The following is a 19,891-nucleotide window of genomic DNA, read 5'->3' as shown; positions in this document are numbered from 1 at the left end:
CTTTCGATGAAAACTACATTAGTACCTGCATTAGGTGACTGCTGAGAGCTCCGCGCAACAACTGTTTCAGCTTATCACATTGATCGACCATGCGGCCGGCACTCTGCATCTCCTCCAGCTGACACCACAGCCGTTCAATCGTAGTATACGGGAACCAAATTGCGGACATCTTCTTGCGATTGATAACATCAGCTGGTCTCTGCAAAGTAATATAGTGCATTGTTGGCTTTAATGCATGTTTTGAGGACACGAGAGTTCGGCAAATGAGAAAGGGAAGCATTTGCCAACCACCAAGACTTACCAGTGATGCAAATGATTCCAAGTATTCGAGCAATAAATTGGTAGCTTCGGCATGCCGACCGTAGTCCACATAAAGCCTGAATAATGTTGCAGGATCTGATTCTCGGCCGGTCATGCCCCAAGATGTCACCCTCCGTCCACCCTGGTACACGTCAAGTAACGATTAGTATATCCAATGCAGGTTTTGAAGCATGATGAAAATGAGATATCAATAGTTTAGGGGAATGAGCTATGGATTTATATGTATTTGTCTATTTCCGATAGAAGTTTAGAAGCAATGTTTGAGATTTTCTAAGTGCTGTATGCTAAATCATCAGCCAAGATTCTTATCTGATAGATCACCTTAAACATTTGAACAAGCCAAAGAGGCAGTTCTATCTGCGGATCGGTATACAGAAGTGTTTCAGCAACAGTTACCGGCAACCTTGGATGCAACTTTCTATACTTCTCCTGCAGACGTAGAAAATATCAGCAGACTACAAGCAAGTAAATGTATAGTTATATGCAAATGTGGTGTTATTTGACTGCAAAATATCATACATTAATTACACAAGCAAGCAACAACAATTTAACACTAGTGACAAGCATACTATCACTCGAAGAACATCAATTTGAAACACTAAATCCTGTATCATATCAGCTTGTAAGATAACATAAGATCGTTAGAACAATGCTCGAAGAACTCAGACATTTATTAGCAGGCATTTACATTATATCTCATCGTCTAAACAGGTAGTTCCTGCTTTCAGTTGGTTTATGGGGTGATACGATCAATTCAAGTGAGCCAAGCATTTTGTCTCCATCAACATCCAACGCTAACTGAGAAACATCTAAAACCCATTCAACTTCCAATATTGACCTTCTGGAAGGATCATATGCCTCAATGCAAACATAAGATGTTAAAAAATAAAAAATAAAAAATTCTTAAGATAGCAGAGATAACATACAAGATAGAGCTCAAGAGCTTCCCACTGTCCATTTCCCTTAATTTGATCAATTGCTGCTGGACTAGACTTGCTTTTCCCATCGTACATTCCATCCTCCGAGTACAGTAACAGAAGATTACTGCTCTTTACATGGTTCCTGACATAAACAATTAATTGTAAATTGATCAATTCCTCTAAGAGTTACGAGAAGATAAAAAAAGTAAGCCCAAGAAACAATAAAACTTCAACTCACTTTGCAGGGCTTACAGCATTCGAACAGCAATCCTGTGCTATAGCAACAAAAGCTCGCTCTAATTCCCTGAGAATAAATGTTACATGACATCATATGTACAGTAACCTTATAAATTACATTTTAGTTATGTGGGAGAAGAAAATACAAACTCTTACCTTTTTAGTGCCGAGCCCTTCCAAATTTTGATTATAACTGTAAATGCCATATCATAAAAGTTCTCCTGGATCAGAACATCTACCAAATTTTCAAGTTCTTGCCTTCCTGAAAACAGTAAAATATTATTATTAATATCTTTCAAACAGGATTTCCGCCAATGAAAGTGAGTTACTGTTATAATAATTTTCCATTTGATTCTTTTTATACTAGTAGCTAATCGTCAATACCGGAAATTTTGAATTTATCATCTGCAAGACTCAGCATATATTGTGCCGATGTTAGCACATACTCCTTTTCAAGCGCCTCTACATCAACACAAAATTGCAGCCCCCTCGACTGAGGAGCAATCCCCAAAGAAGCTGCTAACAGGAAAAAAAAATAATGAAATCAACTGATTGTTTGTGTTTTTTATTGACAACGAAATTGCAGAGCAAACTTTTAAACAGCTGCAAAATCAAAAGAACATACAGTTTGCTACCAAGATATTTCGAGGCTTTTTATTTGGTGATTCTTCATCTTCATTCTCATTTTGGGAGTCAATCCATGCATGGGCATGATCGACAAGTTGAAGAGCATTAAGTGCAGTAGACAACGCATATAATCTCTCTTGCAACGAGGAAGAGATTGTTTGGCTGCTTCCTCTTAAATTTGCTTCTTTTTTCAGTCTCATTGAATACCGATACATGTAACTAGCCGCCTTCCTCCAGTTGTTTCGATTTGCATGAAATGCATAAAGCACTTTGTAGAGATTTGGTCTGGAAGAGATATCCGAACGCTCAGCCTGTAAAAAGTGCAGTAAAAGTTCACATGGTAAAAAAAAATATGTATTCCTTCGGAAAACCAACATTGGCTGCATATAAGTTTTGAGCCAAGAGATGAAAGGCAATTACTTTCCAAGAGAGCTCCTGTTCCAACTTCTCTACTAATCCCACGAATGGTATCTCGCCATCACAGAGAACCTGTAGGAGACGAGAAAGGAAAGGTTAAAGCAAACAACTTTCAGAACTTAAAAAGGCCAAGTCATAACTAAGCAAAATTTGAAGCTATCTTAAATTAAGATTTTAGCAGTACTCAACAGTATTGTAGTAAAACATGTTAATATAATAAGCCTCCGCACTTCAATGGAACCGGTCTTCTAATCATATCAAAAGGGTAAAGATAGCCTATTTTGAAGCTGTGATCACCATAAAAATAATATAGAAAATTTTTGCCAAAAAATAAAAAGACCATGCTGTGCTTTCGAGAAGAATCCATCAGAATGTGAAATTATCAGCAGAGACTAACTGTTACTTTTTTCCTCCAAAAGTCACAGGTCAAAATACATAAATACTACTAAAATTTATTTTGAATTACAAATTAACAAAATATAGTTATTCGTATGGATTAAACAAAACACATAAAAGCAATCTTTTAATAACACCGAAGTGCTGCATATCTGAAGAACTTGATATTCATAACGGGAATGGATTTGATGCATATGATTAAATAATCAAGAGAATAGAAATGTTCATATACACAAAGGGAATAGATATATAAGATAAAGACAACCTTAATTGCACCAAGCTCGCAAAGAACAATGACGAAACGCCTGAGACAGATATATTTGCTATCATCATCTGTATTCGAGACGATGGCACAGTAGGCATCCTTGAAGTGCTTCAAATCTAAAGCATATTTAAATACGTTGGACCATAAGCGCCCTCGAATTGTTGTTGCAGGCTCAGGAAGGCCGTAATCAGCTTCGTCGCCATCGCCTACACCAACTATGGCATCCACTTGCTCAAGAGCAGCTAGGGCAAACTGACTAGCACCTTCACTCATACCATATTGCTCAAAAATCTGCATTGCCCATTGATAGTAATGCAGTTTCCACATGGCTTCAGATCCACATTCTCCTGATACATATACTCATCCTTAAAGGGTTCGTATTATATACGTATAAAGTAACATGTTTGTAAAGAGAAAGGAAGTCTCTCTACCTGAAATGTGGAATCCAGTTTCTGAAGAAAAACTCTGCAAAGCTTGTGGAGCTTCCTGTCCAGATGCAGCTCTGTTTGTCAGAAATTTTTGGTTTTAGTAAGAAGAAATCAGTTTACATGCATATTTATCTGTCCAAATAAATATTGGACCATTTGATGCAAAGAAAATGCTACAAGAACTTCTTTCCTGTTTATTTCAGGACTCAAAACAGTTGGAAGTTATACTTGCTAAAAAAGACTCAGAGAACTTTCCAAGCAACTTACCTGAAAAAACAGCGAATAGCTTCACGCATTTTCCGTTCTTTCAAAACCTCAGTCAGTTCATTGTGCGCTAGCAAAAGCAGACAAAATCCACGAAGATGGGAAAGTGCATAGCGCTCAACATTATTGCTTGCAGGAATTTGGGATACCTTTTCATTTCTTGAATAAATGTCAAGAATATCAAATAGATTCTTGACAAAGTGAAAAGGAAAAAAAAGAAAGAAACAAATTCGTCAGCTAAAACAGAAGATACATGCGAAAGAGATAGAAAAGGAGGCTTTCACATACACATCCCTGCAAAATCATCTCTTTAACATATATACCCGTAATTCTGAATTTTCAATCATACCCCCTCACAAGTGCAGATTGTTTATTTAAGCACCCTTATTTTAGTTGGGTGGTCATCCAGTCGATGGACAAAGATTAATTTAACAAGGGTACTTTTGTGGCTAAAGGATATACAAACATGTAAGAAATTAAGTTTTCAACGGACCTAAATGGATACTCAGATTTTGTAAGGATAGATATACGCATAGAATGATATGCAAATAGATCATTATAAAGGGCTGTATATTATATTAATAATTAAAAAAGTGATTGATACACAAATAAATAGGTACCTTAGCAGCTTCATACTGGCCATCTTGGAGCAGAACTGATGCTAAATCAGTCATGGGACTTGAGAAAACAGGAGATTGCTCACCACTCTTACCCCACAAAATCGAACTGCTAAACTTCCGTACTAAATCAATCAAATGGATTGGATTAAGTAGAAACGACGAACAAAGAATATCTTGACCTTCGGAAGAGGTTGGCAGATCGAGTAAACAAGCCAATGTAAAATCAACAGAGCCAAGCTTTTTATTCAAAGAAAGTTTGTCGGCGTTGTTCCCTGTGATCATAGAGAATAACCTTGCAAACTTATTTCTATAAGAGGTTATAATCTCTGTCTTAGGGAAAGAAACAACAGAGTAAATATGAAAAACATCATTGTAACACACTGGATTTTTCTTGCAGGGGCACGCACCCCTGCTTGATCCTGACATGTCATCGTGAAATTATAATGCAGTGCTTCTTTATTCAGAAATTTTTGATAAAAAATGTTCTACTCGACCAACTTACCAGCGTTGTCCTGACAGTACATTTAACCAACCATATATCTCACAGTAAATTTGTATGGTGGAATAAGAGCTCATAAGTTTTATCGTGCCCCTCCCAGATGAGAGTTCTGGCTCCACCCTGATTTGCATGTATTTAGAAAGAATCTAAGATATTTTATGCCATAATATACTGGTAAAAATGTATGTAACTTACCTGAACTATGACCCATTTTGATCCTACTACCTTACCTTTAAAAAGTTTGATTTGCTACCTAACCTGTTAATTCATTTGATTTAAGCCATTTGATGACTCTTAAACTTCAAAATTTGAATGCATCATTTATTATTACGGACCTAATTAGCATATTTCATATAATTTACGCAACTACAATTCCACTAAATTAATGAACTTAAAACTTGCTCCGGAATAACCATCAAATGGCTTATATCAGATAAACTAAAAGGTTGGGTACCAAAATCAAACTTTCAGAAGATTAGGTAGTTGAATCAAAACAGGCCAAAGTTCAGGTAAGTTCTATACATTTTTACCTAAAATATTGTTGGTTGAATAAGACAAATTAAAATGTTATCCATGTGTTACACAGATACTATTGGATCATCATCACTAACCACAATTCTAAAAGCTCGAGCTGTTAGGAAGGGGCAACCAATTCAATTAAAGTGAACAGACACACAAAGCTCGCGGCTTTTGATTGTGACTCGGCCCAATACGGCCTCCATAATGAGGCAAATGCTAGCCCCTATAAGCCGACAATCCTTAACTCCCCCTCCCCCCTCTCCCAGCATCTACACAAATTTACAGCATGCAAGAATTGAACCCGCACCCTAACTCCGATATTACTTGTTGGGTCATCAATGCTAACAACAATTCTAAAAGCTTGAGCGGTTAGAAAGGGGGTAGCCAATTCACTTAAAGTAAACAGACACACAGCGCTTGCAAGCTTCAATTGTGACTCAGCCCAACCTTGCCTCCATCATGACGCAGGATGTTGCCCTCTTTACACCAACAGATACCACAATTAGAGTAGAAAAAATTATATTTATCTCAGAAGCCTAAAATGAGTTACCTATATGCAAAGAAGAAAGCTGAGAACTAAAATCCTCAACTGCTGGTGGCTTGGTTGGTGTAATTGCCGTAAAATGGAGAATAAGCCATTTTTTTAGTACGTCCTGAGCCATTGGAATCAAGTTAAGGTTTACACTAACAACATCAGTCTGCATCATAGCAACCTGAAAATCCAAAATGGTAAATAACGGTAAAAACATTAGCAAAGTATGAGGAACAAAATCTTTATCCTGAAAGTCAGACAAATCAATGTAAAACGCCCTTAAATTTTTCGACTTAGGAATGATACATCCAAGAGGTGATCAGTATACTGATCAACAAAAGATAAACTTAAAAACTATAAATTGAAGGAAACTTGAAGGAGTACGTACGGAAACCACCAACTAAAGAAATAATTCTCAACAATACAATTTTAAGAAATAGAGGGTTACTAATATTAAAACTTCTTGGGGCATGCTTTTACCTTTATATTCCTAGAATATATATATATATATATATATATATATATACACATACACTCTCTCTCTATAGCTAGGATACTATTAGTAGTACATGAATATTGTTTACTATCACTTTTATAGCCCTGGGATGAATACCAGTACAACCACCCAATAGTAAATGCTAAGCATCTGAGGCTACAAAAATGGTAGTAAACACTATTCACCTACTACTAATAGTATTTTAGCTCCATACTATATTATATAATATATATATATATGCAAAATCTGATATTTCAGATATGCCCCTCGGCAGATATACCCCTGAAAAGTGTAATTTCTTACAATATACTCATATCTCCAGTTCAGGGTGATATATGTGAATCTTTAATAATTTTGTAGCTCCTTTCATTTTAATGTAACAAGACTATACCTGTCCACTGACGTTGACCAAATAACCAAGAAGCAGAAGTAAATCAAAAGCTGACTCAAACATTGCTCTCGCAACTTGTGAAGTTGCCTGAACCAGCACAGAAGAATTTACGTTGTAACACCTTCTGAAGTAAGACTTCTGGGTACTTTTAGGAGGGCTGAGATAAACCAGGTACTTCTCCACAACATCTAAAACTGTCGTCCAGTTGGAAGCTTTAGTATGCAGGCTGCGAAGAGATAGCAGCATCTCAACAGCAAACTTCCTCTGGCTTTTATGAGCCAACTGTCTCCTCTCTAAATAAGCATCCGCTCCAAGTTGTGCCACGAGAGATGTGGAAGATGAAGGACTAAATCCAGTTTCAAGAATCTTTAGTAGTTGATGAATGATATCATCAGAGGATATGATTGGACTAACTAGAGATTCATAATATAAAGCAGCAGCAGATCTGCCCAGTTGATTATTTATATGACTCATGCATCTAAGAACTTCAAAAAGGAGTTCAGTATTCATTCCAGTGCTATGTAAATTATGCATTTCATCAGAAGAACCTAAAAAAGGGAACGGCAAGTGATTAACGTCGTATAATAAAGGATTAAGTGCTAGTTAGGCATTGTTTGATTTGGCTGGTTTCTTTTTCTGTTTGACCTTAAGCTGTTAAAGGCAGATAGGGATGATTTTCTTTAACTTCGCTATTTTCATTTTGTTCGCAAGCTCTGTATTTATGATTTTGTTTAATAAAAGAACAAAAGGGCATAGATAACATTTTTCTTTTGTTTATACATTTTCGAAATATAAGTTTCGAAGCAACCAACAACAAAGGTAAAATAAACTGAACAAGTACATCCCTACGTGCCTTAATCATTATGGAAACTTACAGATATAAAAAACAAAAAGAAACAAACAATGCCAAACATGCACGAGTTAATAAAAACGTAGTCCTCAGAAAGATCATAACCAACCATAAATAAGCTCCTCCACGCCCACTAAAGAACGGAAGAGAGAAACTGAGCCTTTTCTGATTAAACCTAATGTATCACTATCAAAATCAACAAGCAACCCATAAGGCCTACTGCTCTGACACCAGTGATTAAAAAAGCGAGCACAGAAATTCTTCCAGTAATAAACAGTGGCAGTTGCGTTTGTAGCTGCTCCCTGAAGCCAAAAGAAAATAAGTTACCCAATGACAAAGACAGAAGCAAAGGAAACATTCAATAAACCAGAAGCAGTACCTCGCTTTCTATAATTGCGAGAATCTCTTGTCTCAGTCCATCAACAGTAAGAGACCGGAATTCAGAATCAGGAAGATACTTGTGCTCTAGGATTGTTTCACGTAGAGCAGAATATTGATGTACACCGGGTTGAAGCAACCTCCGCAGAAATATTGATGAGATAAAGTAGACAGTCTGGTCCTGTTAACAATAGTGTGGCTAATTAAAATATAAACCAACATGATGGAAGGATGGTATAAACCGGATCTTAACATGTGTGACATTAAAGGGACACAATGTTTAACTAATCATGTCAGCATTATGTATCACACAACATATGGAATAGACACAAAACAAAAGGAGTCCCTCTTTGGTGAAGCATGCATCAGGTTCTCAAATAATCTGAATAGTGGAGCAGAATGACATCATAAAAGGAAAGAAGTCTATGATTTCAAGGAGGAGCAACAAATAATAGGTAATAATGTTGATTAAAATAATTTAGCAAGAAAATGGCATTTTTTCACTACAAGATTATTATTCTAAAGGAAATTCATCAACTTCTTTCAAAATCAGTTTCTTGCTTTGCATTAAAACAACTAACTCATGTTTATTTGACGACTTTATCTACGCAACTAACAAAGGCATAGCGCTAGTTACAACAGTTAGTAGATACCTTCGGTGAGGAAAAGATGGCGGTGTTGTTCCATATCAGATCATCTAAAGCATGCTCAGAACTTTGAAATAATTGCTCACTTACAAAGTCTTCTTGCAAAATGTAAGTACATGTATTCTCCCTGAAAAGACAATTTAGGGAACACAAAAAACCACCCGAAATTCTCTTTAAATAAACCACTAAAGGAAGTAAAGAATGAAAGTTAAAAAAATAATAATAATAATTTCAAAGAGCCCATAAACTCAGATAGTAATAAAAGATGACAAACAAACCTAATGTTGTTTAATGAGGTCAGGAAATAAAGGTGGTAATTTAGAACAGAACAGCTAATCTGAACAAGTAATACCATATGTCTTAAACATAAGTCTGACATGAGGAATTTCCACCACTTATCCTCACAAACAATGAGTAAGCCTGTTATCTAAGCATTTCTATTTGAATAATAACTTAATTCTAATTTCACAGATTAAACACAGTTAACTAAATTTATTTTCACTGCAAATTATGCAATCCAACTCCTTATGTGACTTCCTATATTTGCGAGTCCCAAAGGCCAAAACTAGCATGGTTTAAGGTGTTCCTTTACAAGCAGCAAACTACATCAAAACTCCAGTGAAGTGAAAAATATGCAATGTGTACAGTGCACCAATCTGCCACTTTTAAATCAGAAAATAACAATTTAAATTACATGAAATCACTGATTGGATGTGATATAGGCAGAAGATCATATGTTACAAACGAACTGGCTTCCAAATACAGACAATTTCCATGATTACCAATAGAATTATTACCTTAACTAAAGAAGTTTAACACAGAATATATATATATATATATATATATATATATATATATATATATATATATAAATAGAGTCCGGCTGCTATACTCTTATGAGTACGATTGCCTTCGTACTCATAAGTCGTTTTCGATGATAGATCTTCCGAATCAACGATCCATACCGTTAAATATTATCTAGAGCATTTAAAACTTCTAGAATTCAAATTTTATAATTTTTTGACATCATTCACCTTACGATCAAAAGACCTCAAAATCGACAATTTTTAACGGCAGGTATGGAATACTTGCGTTTGATTCAAAACGACAATTTTTAACGGCAGGTATGGAATACTTGCAAATTTAACGGTGTAAAAAATCGGAATCGTTGAATTTGTGATAGAAAATTCTATTCACCATCTAGATAAAGATCAATAAATCCGATCTTAAATTGAAGGATCCAATCATCGATTTTAGGACGTCGTTCGATTTTGACTGCTCATTTTATACCCGCTTGATAGACTTTATTATGATTTCGAAATTTACGAAATTTTATTTTTAAAAGTTTCAAATACTCTAGATCATATTTAACAAATTTGATCGTTGATTTGGAAGCTCCATCATCGAAAACAACTTATGGGTACGAAGGGCTCTATACTCATAAGAGTATAGTAGCCCTACTCTCTCTCTCTCTCTCTCTCTCTCCCTCTCTCTCTCTCTCTCTCTATATATATATATATATATATCGAGAGAGAGAGAGAGTAGTCTCTCTCTCTCTCTCATCTCTGCTCTCTCTCTCTCTCTCTCTCTCTCTCTATATATATATATATATTATATAATAGAGAAGAGAGAGAGAGAGAGTAGGGCTACTATACTCTTATGAGTATAAAGAACCCTTACTACTCATAAGTTTTTTTTTATGTTGGAGTTTTCGAATCGACGATTCCACCGTTAAACATGATCTAAGAGTATTGAAACTTCTAGAAATCAAATTTCATAATTTTTCGACATCATTTACCTTACATCAAAACTCAGCAAAATTGACAATTTTTAACGGCCGGTATGGGATACTTGCTAGCTTAACGGTGGAAAAGAATCGGAATTGGTTGAATTTTTGATAGAAAATTCTATTCACTACATAGATAAAGATCAATAACTCCGATCTTGAATTGAAGGATCTGATCATCCTTTTTTAGGACGTCGTTCGATTTTGACCGTTCATTTTATGCCCGCTTGATGGACTTTATTATGATTTCGAAAAATTACGAAATTTATTTTCTAGAAGTTTCAAATACTTTAGATCATATTGAACGGAGTGGATTGTCGATTCGGAAACTCCATCATTGAAAACAACTTATAAGTACGAAGTGCTCTATACTAATAAGAGTATAGTAGCCCTAACCTATATATATATATAGAATTATGCTACTATACTATCGATAGTACCAAGCACTTGGTGCTACCGAGTTTTCGGCCGTTGGATGAAAGGATGTGCGCTTAGGATGATAGTAGTCCCCGGTTAGGATGATAGTGGTCCCCTAGGATTGAGTGGATGGTCAGTTGAATAGTATAATCTAACGGGTGAAAATGATCAAAGAATAGGTCTAACGATAGAAAATACGATAGTACCAAGAGCTTGGTACTATCGATAGTATAGTAGCCGGACTCTATATATACATATATATATATATATATAAAGAAACAGCTAAAATAAGTAAATTTTGACATGTATTTTTATACATGGATTCTCAGTTCATAACAAAAAGTAAATAAGTGATAACTAGAAAAAAATCAACTTTTCTTTCTGAAAACATGATATAGTTCATCATTGAGCAACAAAAATCTTTTAGAGACTATACTGAGCAAAGTTTACATATGATTAAAAACTAGCCTCAGAAGCAGATCCTTTCACATGCCTGAATAGTTCGAATACTAGCAAACGGTAGAGGGAGCTAGAGGTAAATAACATCAGGACATTGCTCTTTACTGGATAAAAATGACAAATAGCATTCAAACGTACAGGTTAGAGCTCCACTGGGTTATTTCATACAGCATTGGCCCAATTTCTTTAAGCATCCAAAGCTTTCTGGAGCTGATTTTCAAGTCAATTACTCGTCCCTGATGCAAGTCAAATTGCACTATATTTTACAAGAAAGGAAAAAGAAAAAAGAAAAATTTTCAAATAGACATATATATAGAGGAGGTAAAAAGAAGCATTGTAAACAAGCAATATGCAAAACTGTCCAGATTATAAAAGGAGCAAGCTGATTGAAATCAGTTGCCTTGGTGTTAAAAAAAAATGTTGCCTTGTGTACTGGAAAGTGAAATGCTAGTCTCGAATTCATGAAAATAAATAGACAAATCAATTGTTAAATAGAATACGGGTCATAAGTTGTCATATATCGTATAAAATCAATAAAATTTTTAACTCCACATTGTCCACACCATTACTAAGGGAAAAGCAATGTCAGATTGAATTTCTTCACTAATCTAAAAGCAAGTCCGAGAAAATCTATAGAAGCAAAACCACCACAGCCACACATGACATGCATCCCTTGTTATTTCATAAAAGAATTATACTACTGCCGCAGAGAGAAGCCGTGCTTCCGATGTCCTCAACTGAGCTCCAAAAGGGATGTAATCAAAACAAACTAAACATAATAGTGAGATTTATTCCTAGGTTTGCACTGGTCTCTTCTTTTCCTGGTTGCCATCTCTATAAATGGTTTTATAACAATACAACTATAGCTTATTTAATATTTATCAAAGACGACATTAATCAGATGTTCAATTTACAGGAAAGAGTGAAGATTATATTTACCTCCTCCAATGGAATATTATACATTGAAGGCTCAGGAGAGAAAAAGGACCTGTCGCCGGCACGAAAGTTAAAGCTATATACAACAACTCTTTCAAAATCTGGTACCTTCAAAATTTGCCAACAGGTCAGCTACTCCTGGCATTTATATTGAAACACAAGTAGATACAACATACATGTTCTGTTTTATTCAAGAAGAATTGAAAGGGAAGCACTTTACAAAGAATAAACAAGAGGATAGAAATATGGTAATGTGTAGAGTGCCTAAAGGCCTTACCGAGCTATAACCTCTGTTGAAACATTTAAAAAAAAAAAAAGGAAATTGATTTTAACAATTTACAGAATGTGCAATTTAAGCATCCCCTCCTTTAGAAGTTCATAGTATTTTTCACTTCAACCTAACAGAATATTCTGTTGCTTGACAAAATATTTCATAACTCTTTTGAAGGAAATCATCAAGTTCAAACAGAAGTTGATGGAGTTTTCTGAAATAAAACATAACGATATGCTAGATAGTAAAACCAAAACATTCAAAATCTAAATTTCAGAACTGACAAAAGTTTCGGTAATGCCTGTACGTTTTCACCTAAACAACTAAATTTAATGCTTTTCCTTTCATTTCACTCCATTTGAAGAAGGCAAAAGCAACAATAGTGCGGTCCAATGTTATTGACTAAAAAAGAGCAATCTCATGAATGGCGGCTGTATTCCATTCGCTCTACCAGATGCCTAAATTAAGAACCTTTAGGCAATAGTGATAGTAATTTAACATTCAGCTCAACTATTTTGCCTAAAAATATATCAATGGCCTTCAGACCATAAGCATTAGATAAAGCGAGATAAATGAACAGTAGGACTGGCAAATGAGCGAGCCGGCTCGCGTTCGACTCGCGTTCGACTCGATATTTGGCTCGCTCGAGCTCGACTCGAAATTAAATGAGCCGAGCTTGAACAAAAAAAAAGACTCGAAATTCATTTCAAGCCGAGCTTGAGTATTACTCGGCTCGTTCGAATTAGGCTCGAAAAGCTCGAATATATATATATATATATATATATATATATATAGTAGACCTACTATGTTATCGAAAATATAGAGGATCCGGTGATTTCGATTTTTTGATTCTTGGATCAACCCTTTTAATTATTTCTTATCTTTGGATTAATACTATTATTACCTTGCAGGGACCACTCAATCCTAGGGATATTATTTAATCCTATGGGGAACCGCAATCATCCTAATCATACAATTCTTAATCAAAGGGTCAAAAATTCGGAAACATCAAATCCTCTACATTTTCGATAGCATAGTAGTTCTATATATATATATATATATATATATATATATTATATTGTGGAATACTATTGATACAAAACGCTCTTTTTGCTATCAAATTTTTAACACTTGGATGATAAATTGTAGGATTAGGATGATATTAGTCGGTTAGAGTTGAGTGGTCCCCTAGGTTGAGTGGTCCCCTGGGTTATAGTATTTAATCAAATGATTAAAAATGATAAAAAGAGTTGATCCAAGGCTAAAAACTTGATAGCAAAAAGGACGTTTTGCTATCATAGTATCTAGCCCAAATCTAATATATATATATAATATATTTTAATTATATATAGGCTGAGTAATAACTGAGTTTAGTTAAAATTGGGCCAATGTTGTTGGCCTCATAAAACAAATCCAATAAACAATATAAAAAGCAAAATTTTACTAATTTATATATTTTTTTCTTTCTTTCTTTCTTCACAGAGCTCAAATTTTTAATATGTTTATTTTTTCTCTTTTTCTGTCTTTCACCGTCAATGGCCAAGCCGGAAGCCGCTCTAAGTCCAAGTAAAAGATATACCGCCGTTGTCTACCTTACTATTATTGGTATGCTTGAAAATATATCAAAATATTTTTAAAGTAAAATATTATTATTTATATAGAAATTTTAATTTTAGTTATATATGGATATTTAATCAAATATTTATCTATATATTTATTTATTTGTGACCGTTATAATTAAAATGAATAATAATGGAGATTGAAGGCGGAAGAGAAAATATGAAGCTGAAGAAATTAGACATTTAACTCATAAATTATTTTTCTTTATATTATAATGCTATATTTATATAAGTATTTTGTACTTTAAACTATTAGACTTATTTTTGTATCAATTATAGATTATATTCTATACAAATTAAACTATTGATCGTATGATGTTGAGAATTCAAGCGCTCGTTTAGGGCTCGAGCTCGCTCGATCGAAATTAGGCTCGCTCGAGCTCGGCTCGAATTAATTTCAATCCAAGCTTGAGCTTAAATTTAGCTCGAACTAATTTCAAGCCGAATTGAGCCGAGGTAAGCTCGCTCGGAGCTCGGCTCATTTCCACCTAATGAACAGTGGACAAGACCAACCCAGTAAATCTGAAATTGGAACCTCTATTTACACGACAAAATACCAATACGATAGTTAGACCAATGATCTTTCATAAAGAGGCAACCAATGGAGGATATTATAATTACAAGAAAACAAGGTCTAGCAGCACCTAAATTTATTGTACTTGGAAGCATTAACGCACTATACAATGTAGAATCAGACAATAATCTGTCCATAATTACTTCCCGGGGATATCAGTTAAAATATTCACAGATGACATGAATTTCCCCAAAATAGAATGAATAAAAATAAAATTCATGCATTGTGAAAAGTTAGAAAGTTATTTTTAACATACCAAAGCACCTTGATGTAAGACTGCCAAAGAAATCAGTTGCTTATACATAGTTAGCTCACAACCATAAATTGGAGGGATATGATTCGAGGGGCAGAAAGGAAGGTTAATTTACAAAAGCAACCACAGTCACATAGATTATTTGCTTAAAGAACAATGACTGCATCAAGCTTGTGAAGAACTAAGGTCAAAGTTGTAAAGAAAGGTGTTTGGATGTAATGGTAGTTTTTAAGAACGAAACCTTAAACTTGGCATCTTATTTAACATAGGCATAAAAACAGAAATGCAAGAAATGATACAGCAAACTATAAACATCTGCATATTAAAATAGGTAACACAAAGCAATTTTATAATAATTATATTGAAAAAGGAGGGTAGAAATTGCCTTGAAGTTCATTTGAGCAATGTTTATGATAGAATACCTGGTATGGTAAGAAGATCCCACACACGCAAATCCACTCATATGAAGTACAAAATAAATTTTTCTCCATGGTTTCAGATATTACCATATCCTGTACAGCCCAAACACCTTTGCCCTGCAAAACAGAGCTCATATTATGGCAAGTCTCCGAATGAGAAAACTGCCTTAAGAGTTAAGATCAGAAATTAAGAATGAAAGTTAGCAGAATAAATCAATGATAGAATATAGAATGATTTCAAAAGAATTCCTCATTGATTATTCAAAAAAGCCCATCTAGACTATATTAATAGCATGTGAACCAAAATTGTGACAAATTATGTTATTCATGCGATAAAGTCATAGAAGTACAAGATCTAATAGCTCATGTATTGGTGTTATCAAAGTAGAAGTTGTTTAATATCAGGTAAAAAAAGTTATAAATAACTTAGAATAGGAATATTGTCAAGGAATTGAAAAGAAAAAGGAGAAGCTTAGTATCAGATGGGAATAAAAAGGGAGAGAAATGGTTGAGATATGGAAAATATAAAGAAAAATTGAAAAATGTAAACAAGAAGATACTGTCAAATAATAAACTGAGATATAAAGTGAATGTGCAAAATTAAGAAGCTCCATGCTTTAAGAATTTGCAAGTAATCAACATCTAAAGTAGGAGAAAGCAGTAAGCGCTATTCGATCACGTTCCAATCTTTTGAATTTAGATGACAAGAGAGAGAGAGAATGTGGATCAAATTGCATTATTGGTTATAGAATCTTATATTGAATGAAGTACTCGACACGAGATTCACAAGCGCCTATTCCAATATCATACGAACTCACCTGAGAAACCTATGGTCACAATTAAAAGGCTAATAATACATAGAAAAATGCAAACCCAAAGAGAAGTAATTTTAGAGAAGCAAAATAATTGCAATAGAAAAAAAAGTGTGGGCAGAAGAAAATGCTTCAGTGAATATGCCCAAGATCTAAAAACTAAAAGAAAAAACCTGGTGCATTAGGCATCAAGTCTTCAAGCTGGTAGCAGCCGATCGAACCCATCATGCCGACCCAATTACTAGACAACGATGTACTGTTACAGCTGTATATCTTTCCACTTTGTGAGTGAGTTTGAACATTAAATTCAACTAGATCGTTTGGAGGGAAGATTTAACAGATATATAAAGAAATGGTCTATGCAATTTACAAACAAAGGCAACTCCTGAAGTTGTACAAGACATAGAGCAAATAAGCATCCCCTGTGCGCTCTCAACCTGGTATTTAAAAATTAGTATCTCACTAACTCCTGAAAGCACAAAATGTATGGAGCAAAGTACTAGGCTCTCATAATAAACTACCTATATTGAACAGTAATAACATTGACTAACCTCATCTTTGCATAAAAGGGCAAATGGATGAAGCGGCTCTTGAAATAAAGCGCAATCCAATCTCAGGAAATTCATCACGAGTAGATATATCAATCACTCTCAATAGCACTTGGCAGATTCTTGTGAAGCTCTCCTGCAATGAGAAAGTTTAATTTGAGGAAAAATTGGATATATCACAACGAAATAGTTGTGTGCTATTTATAACTTCTTCAGATATTCATATAGAATAAATAGAATCAGTCATTTTAGTCTGCATGCAAAACTATCAACATCTCAACAGCAAAATAGAAGAAAAATAATGCAGGCAATCATCTTGACATTTCAGAAAGTGGCCTCAAGATATAATCAATACATTAAAGAAAGATGAAGTAGCATAAACAACTTCAGCATTCTACCCGTAATAGGACGTGTAACTTGGTATGAAAATGATGACAAAAAATGATGAGTTTTGCACGTTCATAATGGATTTATTTCTTTGGCTATTATCTATTCTATTTATCTTATTTTTGTTTACTTTCCGCATAATCGGAGTTGCATGTTACAGCTTCAATTTTTTAAGGCCATCCAAGTCGTTTTCAACTAATATGAAAGATAACGAATTCAAGATATAACGAACCTCACTATTCTCAAATTTTGGTTATTTCTTTTGGCTTCTCTAAATTGCCTGTAATAATCATAAATTAAAATGCATGTAATAAGCATAAACTCTATTTAACAAAAGAAGAGATCAACTCCATATATTCACGCGGCTGGAATAGTATCATTTACTTGTGATTGTCGAAGCAATAGTCCCAGCATGCATCAGTTATTGATAGACAGAAAAATCACGTATGCATTTTCATATGTTGTGGAGATCATTTTCACTCTATGTACACTAGTGAGTAAACTGGAAGGGGGAACACGGAGATGACTTTGGATTTTGTTGATTTTTACGTGATGATTTTATTGAACACCGCAGTCATGGTATCTTTTCAGTCAAGATTAGGGTCTCTATGACAGTGTGTATACTTGTGGCTTTCAGGGAAATTGCATTCCTAAAGCCAATGAGGCAAGTGCAAATTCCTCTGGCTTTCTGTAATCACCAAGGCAAAAGATTTGTTTTCGGTTTTCCTCAAGTTTGACCATACAAGTAAGCTTGATGAAATTTCCTCCTTCAAACCTTAAAATGAAATATGGCAAAACGAGGGAAGGGAACATTATGGACCAACATCAAAACTCTTATCTAATTGGCTAGTCAACCCTGAGCTAGTTCATATATTTGGGCTCTTAATGTGTCTATGTTAAGTCATACATACAACTCCATAGAGTACAGCTTTCCATAGAATCCTATATTGTTATGAGATAGAGTGTCGTACTCAGTTTATCAATAGCTTCTAGTTTTAGACTTTTTCACCAGCAGAGGAAGTGATAGCTAGCTCGAACAACGCTGTATTTCCTATTCTCTTATTGTAAGAAAAAGAAAAAAATAGAGATATCTTCTGATGATAACAAGGCTAAAAGCTGAGTTTAGAGCATAAAGCTTTTTATCAGATTTGACATGGATATAACTTGTCTTTCACATTCAATCAATCAAAAATAACATATCCTTGTTTCAAAATGGCAATTCCGGAAAACGTACTTCAATGTCAAAAAACAATGTATTCACCAAAAAAAGGTTGGGGTTTCACATGTCACACACTACTCGGATCAGTAGATTGTAAGTATTGAATGCTTTTACTACTAGAACCTAGACATCTAGGTCGTGGACTCACCACGTCTAAAACCAATTAACCGTCCGGAAAAGATGTTTGTCAAGCTGAGCTGTCCTATACGAATACTACTCAGGTGGTTAAATCTGTTGAAACAAGCAGGAGAAGAACACCAGTGATTATACATAAGAATCCTTAACTGCTTATAATTAGTAGAAATCTTGCCTGCAGTTCCATTATAAATGCTAAACAGTTAGGGTTTTAGGCTGTAATAAAAGAGTTCTTAGGATCTAAGAAAACCCCTTAATGCACAGAATACAAAGCACTTCTCCACTTTCTGCTCTTTTTGATGTTTCTTTTCTACTCAGCATTTATTCAGAGTGACTAAATTGTTGACCACAACAAGGCAAAAACAACAGCAATCAGAGGTAGAAAACATCTTTAACTGCCATTATAATAATAAAACTTTCTCTGCATTCATTAATGCTTAGACTGCTAGGGTCTCAAGTGCTATAAACAGTTCTCTAAACAAAGAATCTAAAAAAAAAATTATGCTACAAACTGTAAATCACTTCATTTCGCATCGTTCACTTTTTCCTGTCTCCTTTTCATATTAATTATTCAGGTGAGCGAACTCATTGAAACAAACAAAGCGAAAAACAATAGCAATCAGAGACTGAAAACATGTTTAATTTTCACAAACTACAACAATACTCCCCCTGCATCTCAATTTCAATGCTCAATCAGTTAAAGGGTTCAAGTTTAACAAAGAGGTTCCCTTAACCTAAGAATCCAAGAAACCCCATTAGCGACAAAGCGCAAAGCGTTCATTTTCCCATTTCGCCACATCCCGGTTCCTTTTCCAATGGAACCTAACAACACAGACCATGCCCTCGCAGCCATCGCAAGAACGAACACAGGAAACACCATCAAGGGAAAGGAGAAATTAGGGCAAGAGAAATCACAGATGAGGTAGGAAGGCGGGTCGCCGGAGACGCCGAGGCACCCAGTGACGTCGGCGCTCCGCGCGCCGCTGCGGCGGTGTGCGGGGCTCGACGGCGGCGGGGCGGCGCGGCGAGGGGGAGAGGAAGGGAGGTGAGCTCGACCACAGCGAACCCTATGCTCCGGGATCGGGACACTCGCGCGGGATCGATCTCGGACTTACTGCGGCGGCCATGGCGCGGCGAGCAGGAGGTGATGAAAAGGGTTTTTGTAGGGGTTTTAGGGCAGAGGAGAGATGCGGGGGTAAGATCGGTAATATGCCGACTAAAACTCAATTTCTTCTGCGTGCTTCTCAAA

General features: G+C 35.2%; 1 protein-coding gene across 6 annotated transcripts in view; it reads right to left on the bottom strand.

Annotated features, from left to right (window-relative positions):
- LOC109711303 (nuclear pore complex protein NUP160) overlaps positions 1 to 19,891 on the bottom strand; it is a 29,252-nt gene that overhangs the window by 462 nt on the left and 8,899 nt on the right. The window contains exons 1-21 of one of the 6 annotated variants that reach the window (XM_020234277.1): positions 15,126 to 15,178; positions 12,409 to 12,513; positions 11,608 to 11,705; positions 8,814 to 8,934; positions 8,162 to 8,341; positions 7,892 to 8,084; positions 6,933 to 7,480; positions 6,064 to 6,226; positions 4,496 to 4,767; positions 3,879 to 4,066; positions 3,615 to 3,685; positions 3,184 to 3,530; positions 2,526 to 2,594; positions 2,104 to 2,416; positions 1,863 to 1,997; positions 1,635 to 1,740; positions 1,480 to 1,545; positions 1,248 to 1,383; positions 643 to 750; positions 302 to 442; positions 26 to 199 (exon numbers count right to left, since the gene is read on the bottom strand). In XM_020234277.1, the coding sequence (XP_020089866.1) occupies positions 26 to 199; positions 302 to 442; positions 643 to 750; positions 1,248 to 1,383; positions 1,480 to 1,545; positions 1,635 to 1,740; positions 1,863 to 1,997; positions 2,104 to 2,416; positions 2,526 to 2,594; positions 3,184 to 3,530; positions 3,615 to 3,685; positions 3,879 to 4,066; positions 4,496 to 4,767; positions 6,064 to 6,226; positions 6,933 to 7,480; positions 7,892 to 8,084; positions 8,162 to 8,341; positions 8,814 to 8,934; positions 11,608 to 11,705; positions 12,409 to 12,513; positions 15,126 to 15,173 (3,582 nt within the window). In that variant the 5' untranslated portion in view covers positions 15,174 to 15,178. Of the gene's footprint in view, positions 1 to 25; positions 200 to 301; positions 443 to 642; positions 751 to 963; positions 1,120 to 1,247; positions 1,384 to 1,479; positions 1,546 to 1,634; positions 1,741 to 1,862; positions 1,998 to 2,103; positions 2,417 to 2,525; positions 2,595 to 3,183; positions 3,531 to 3,614; positions 3,686 to 3,878; positions 4,067 to 4,495; positions 4,768 to 6,063; positions 6,227 to 6,932; positions 7,481 to 7,891; positions 8,085 to 8,161; positions 8,342 to 8,813; positions 8,935 to 11,607; positions 11,706 to 12,408; positions 12,514 to 15,125; positions 15,179 to 19,891 lie in introns of those variants that run through there. The other 5 variants (XM_020234278.1, XM_020234273.1, XM_020234275.1 and 2 more) reach the window with 5 other exon arrangements.

The sequence above is a fragment of the Ananas comosus genome, linkage group 6 (genome assembly GCF_001540865.1).
Source record: "Ananas comosus cultivar F153 linkage group 6, ASM154086v1, whole genome shotgun sequence".
Lineage (NCBI taxonomy): Eukaryota > Viridiplantae > Streptophyta > Magnoliopsida > Poales > Bromeliaceae > Ananas > Ananas comosus.
The sequence above is the reverse complement of the archived record's forward strand: the minus strand, read 5'-3'. Positions and strand labels throughout refer to the sequence as shown.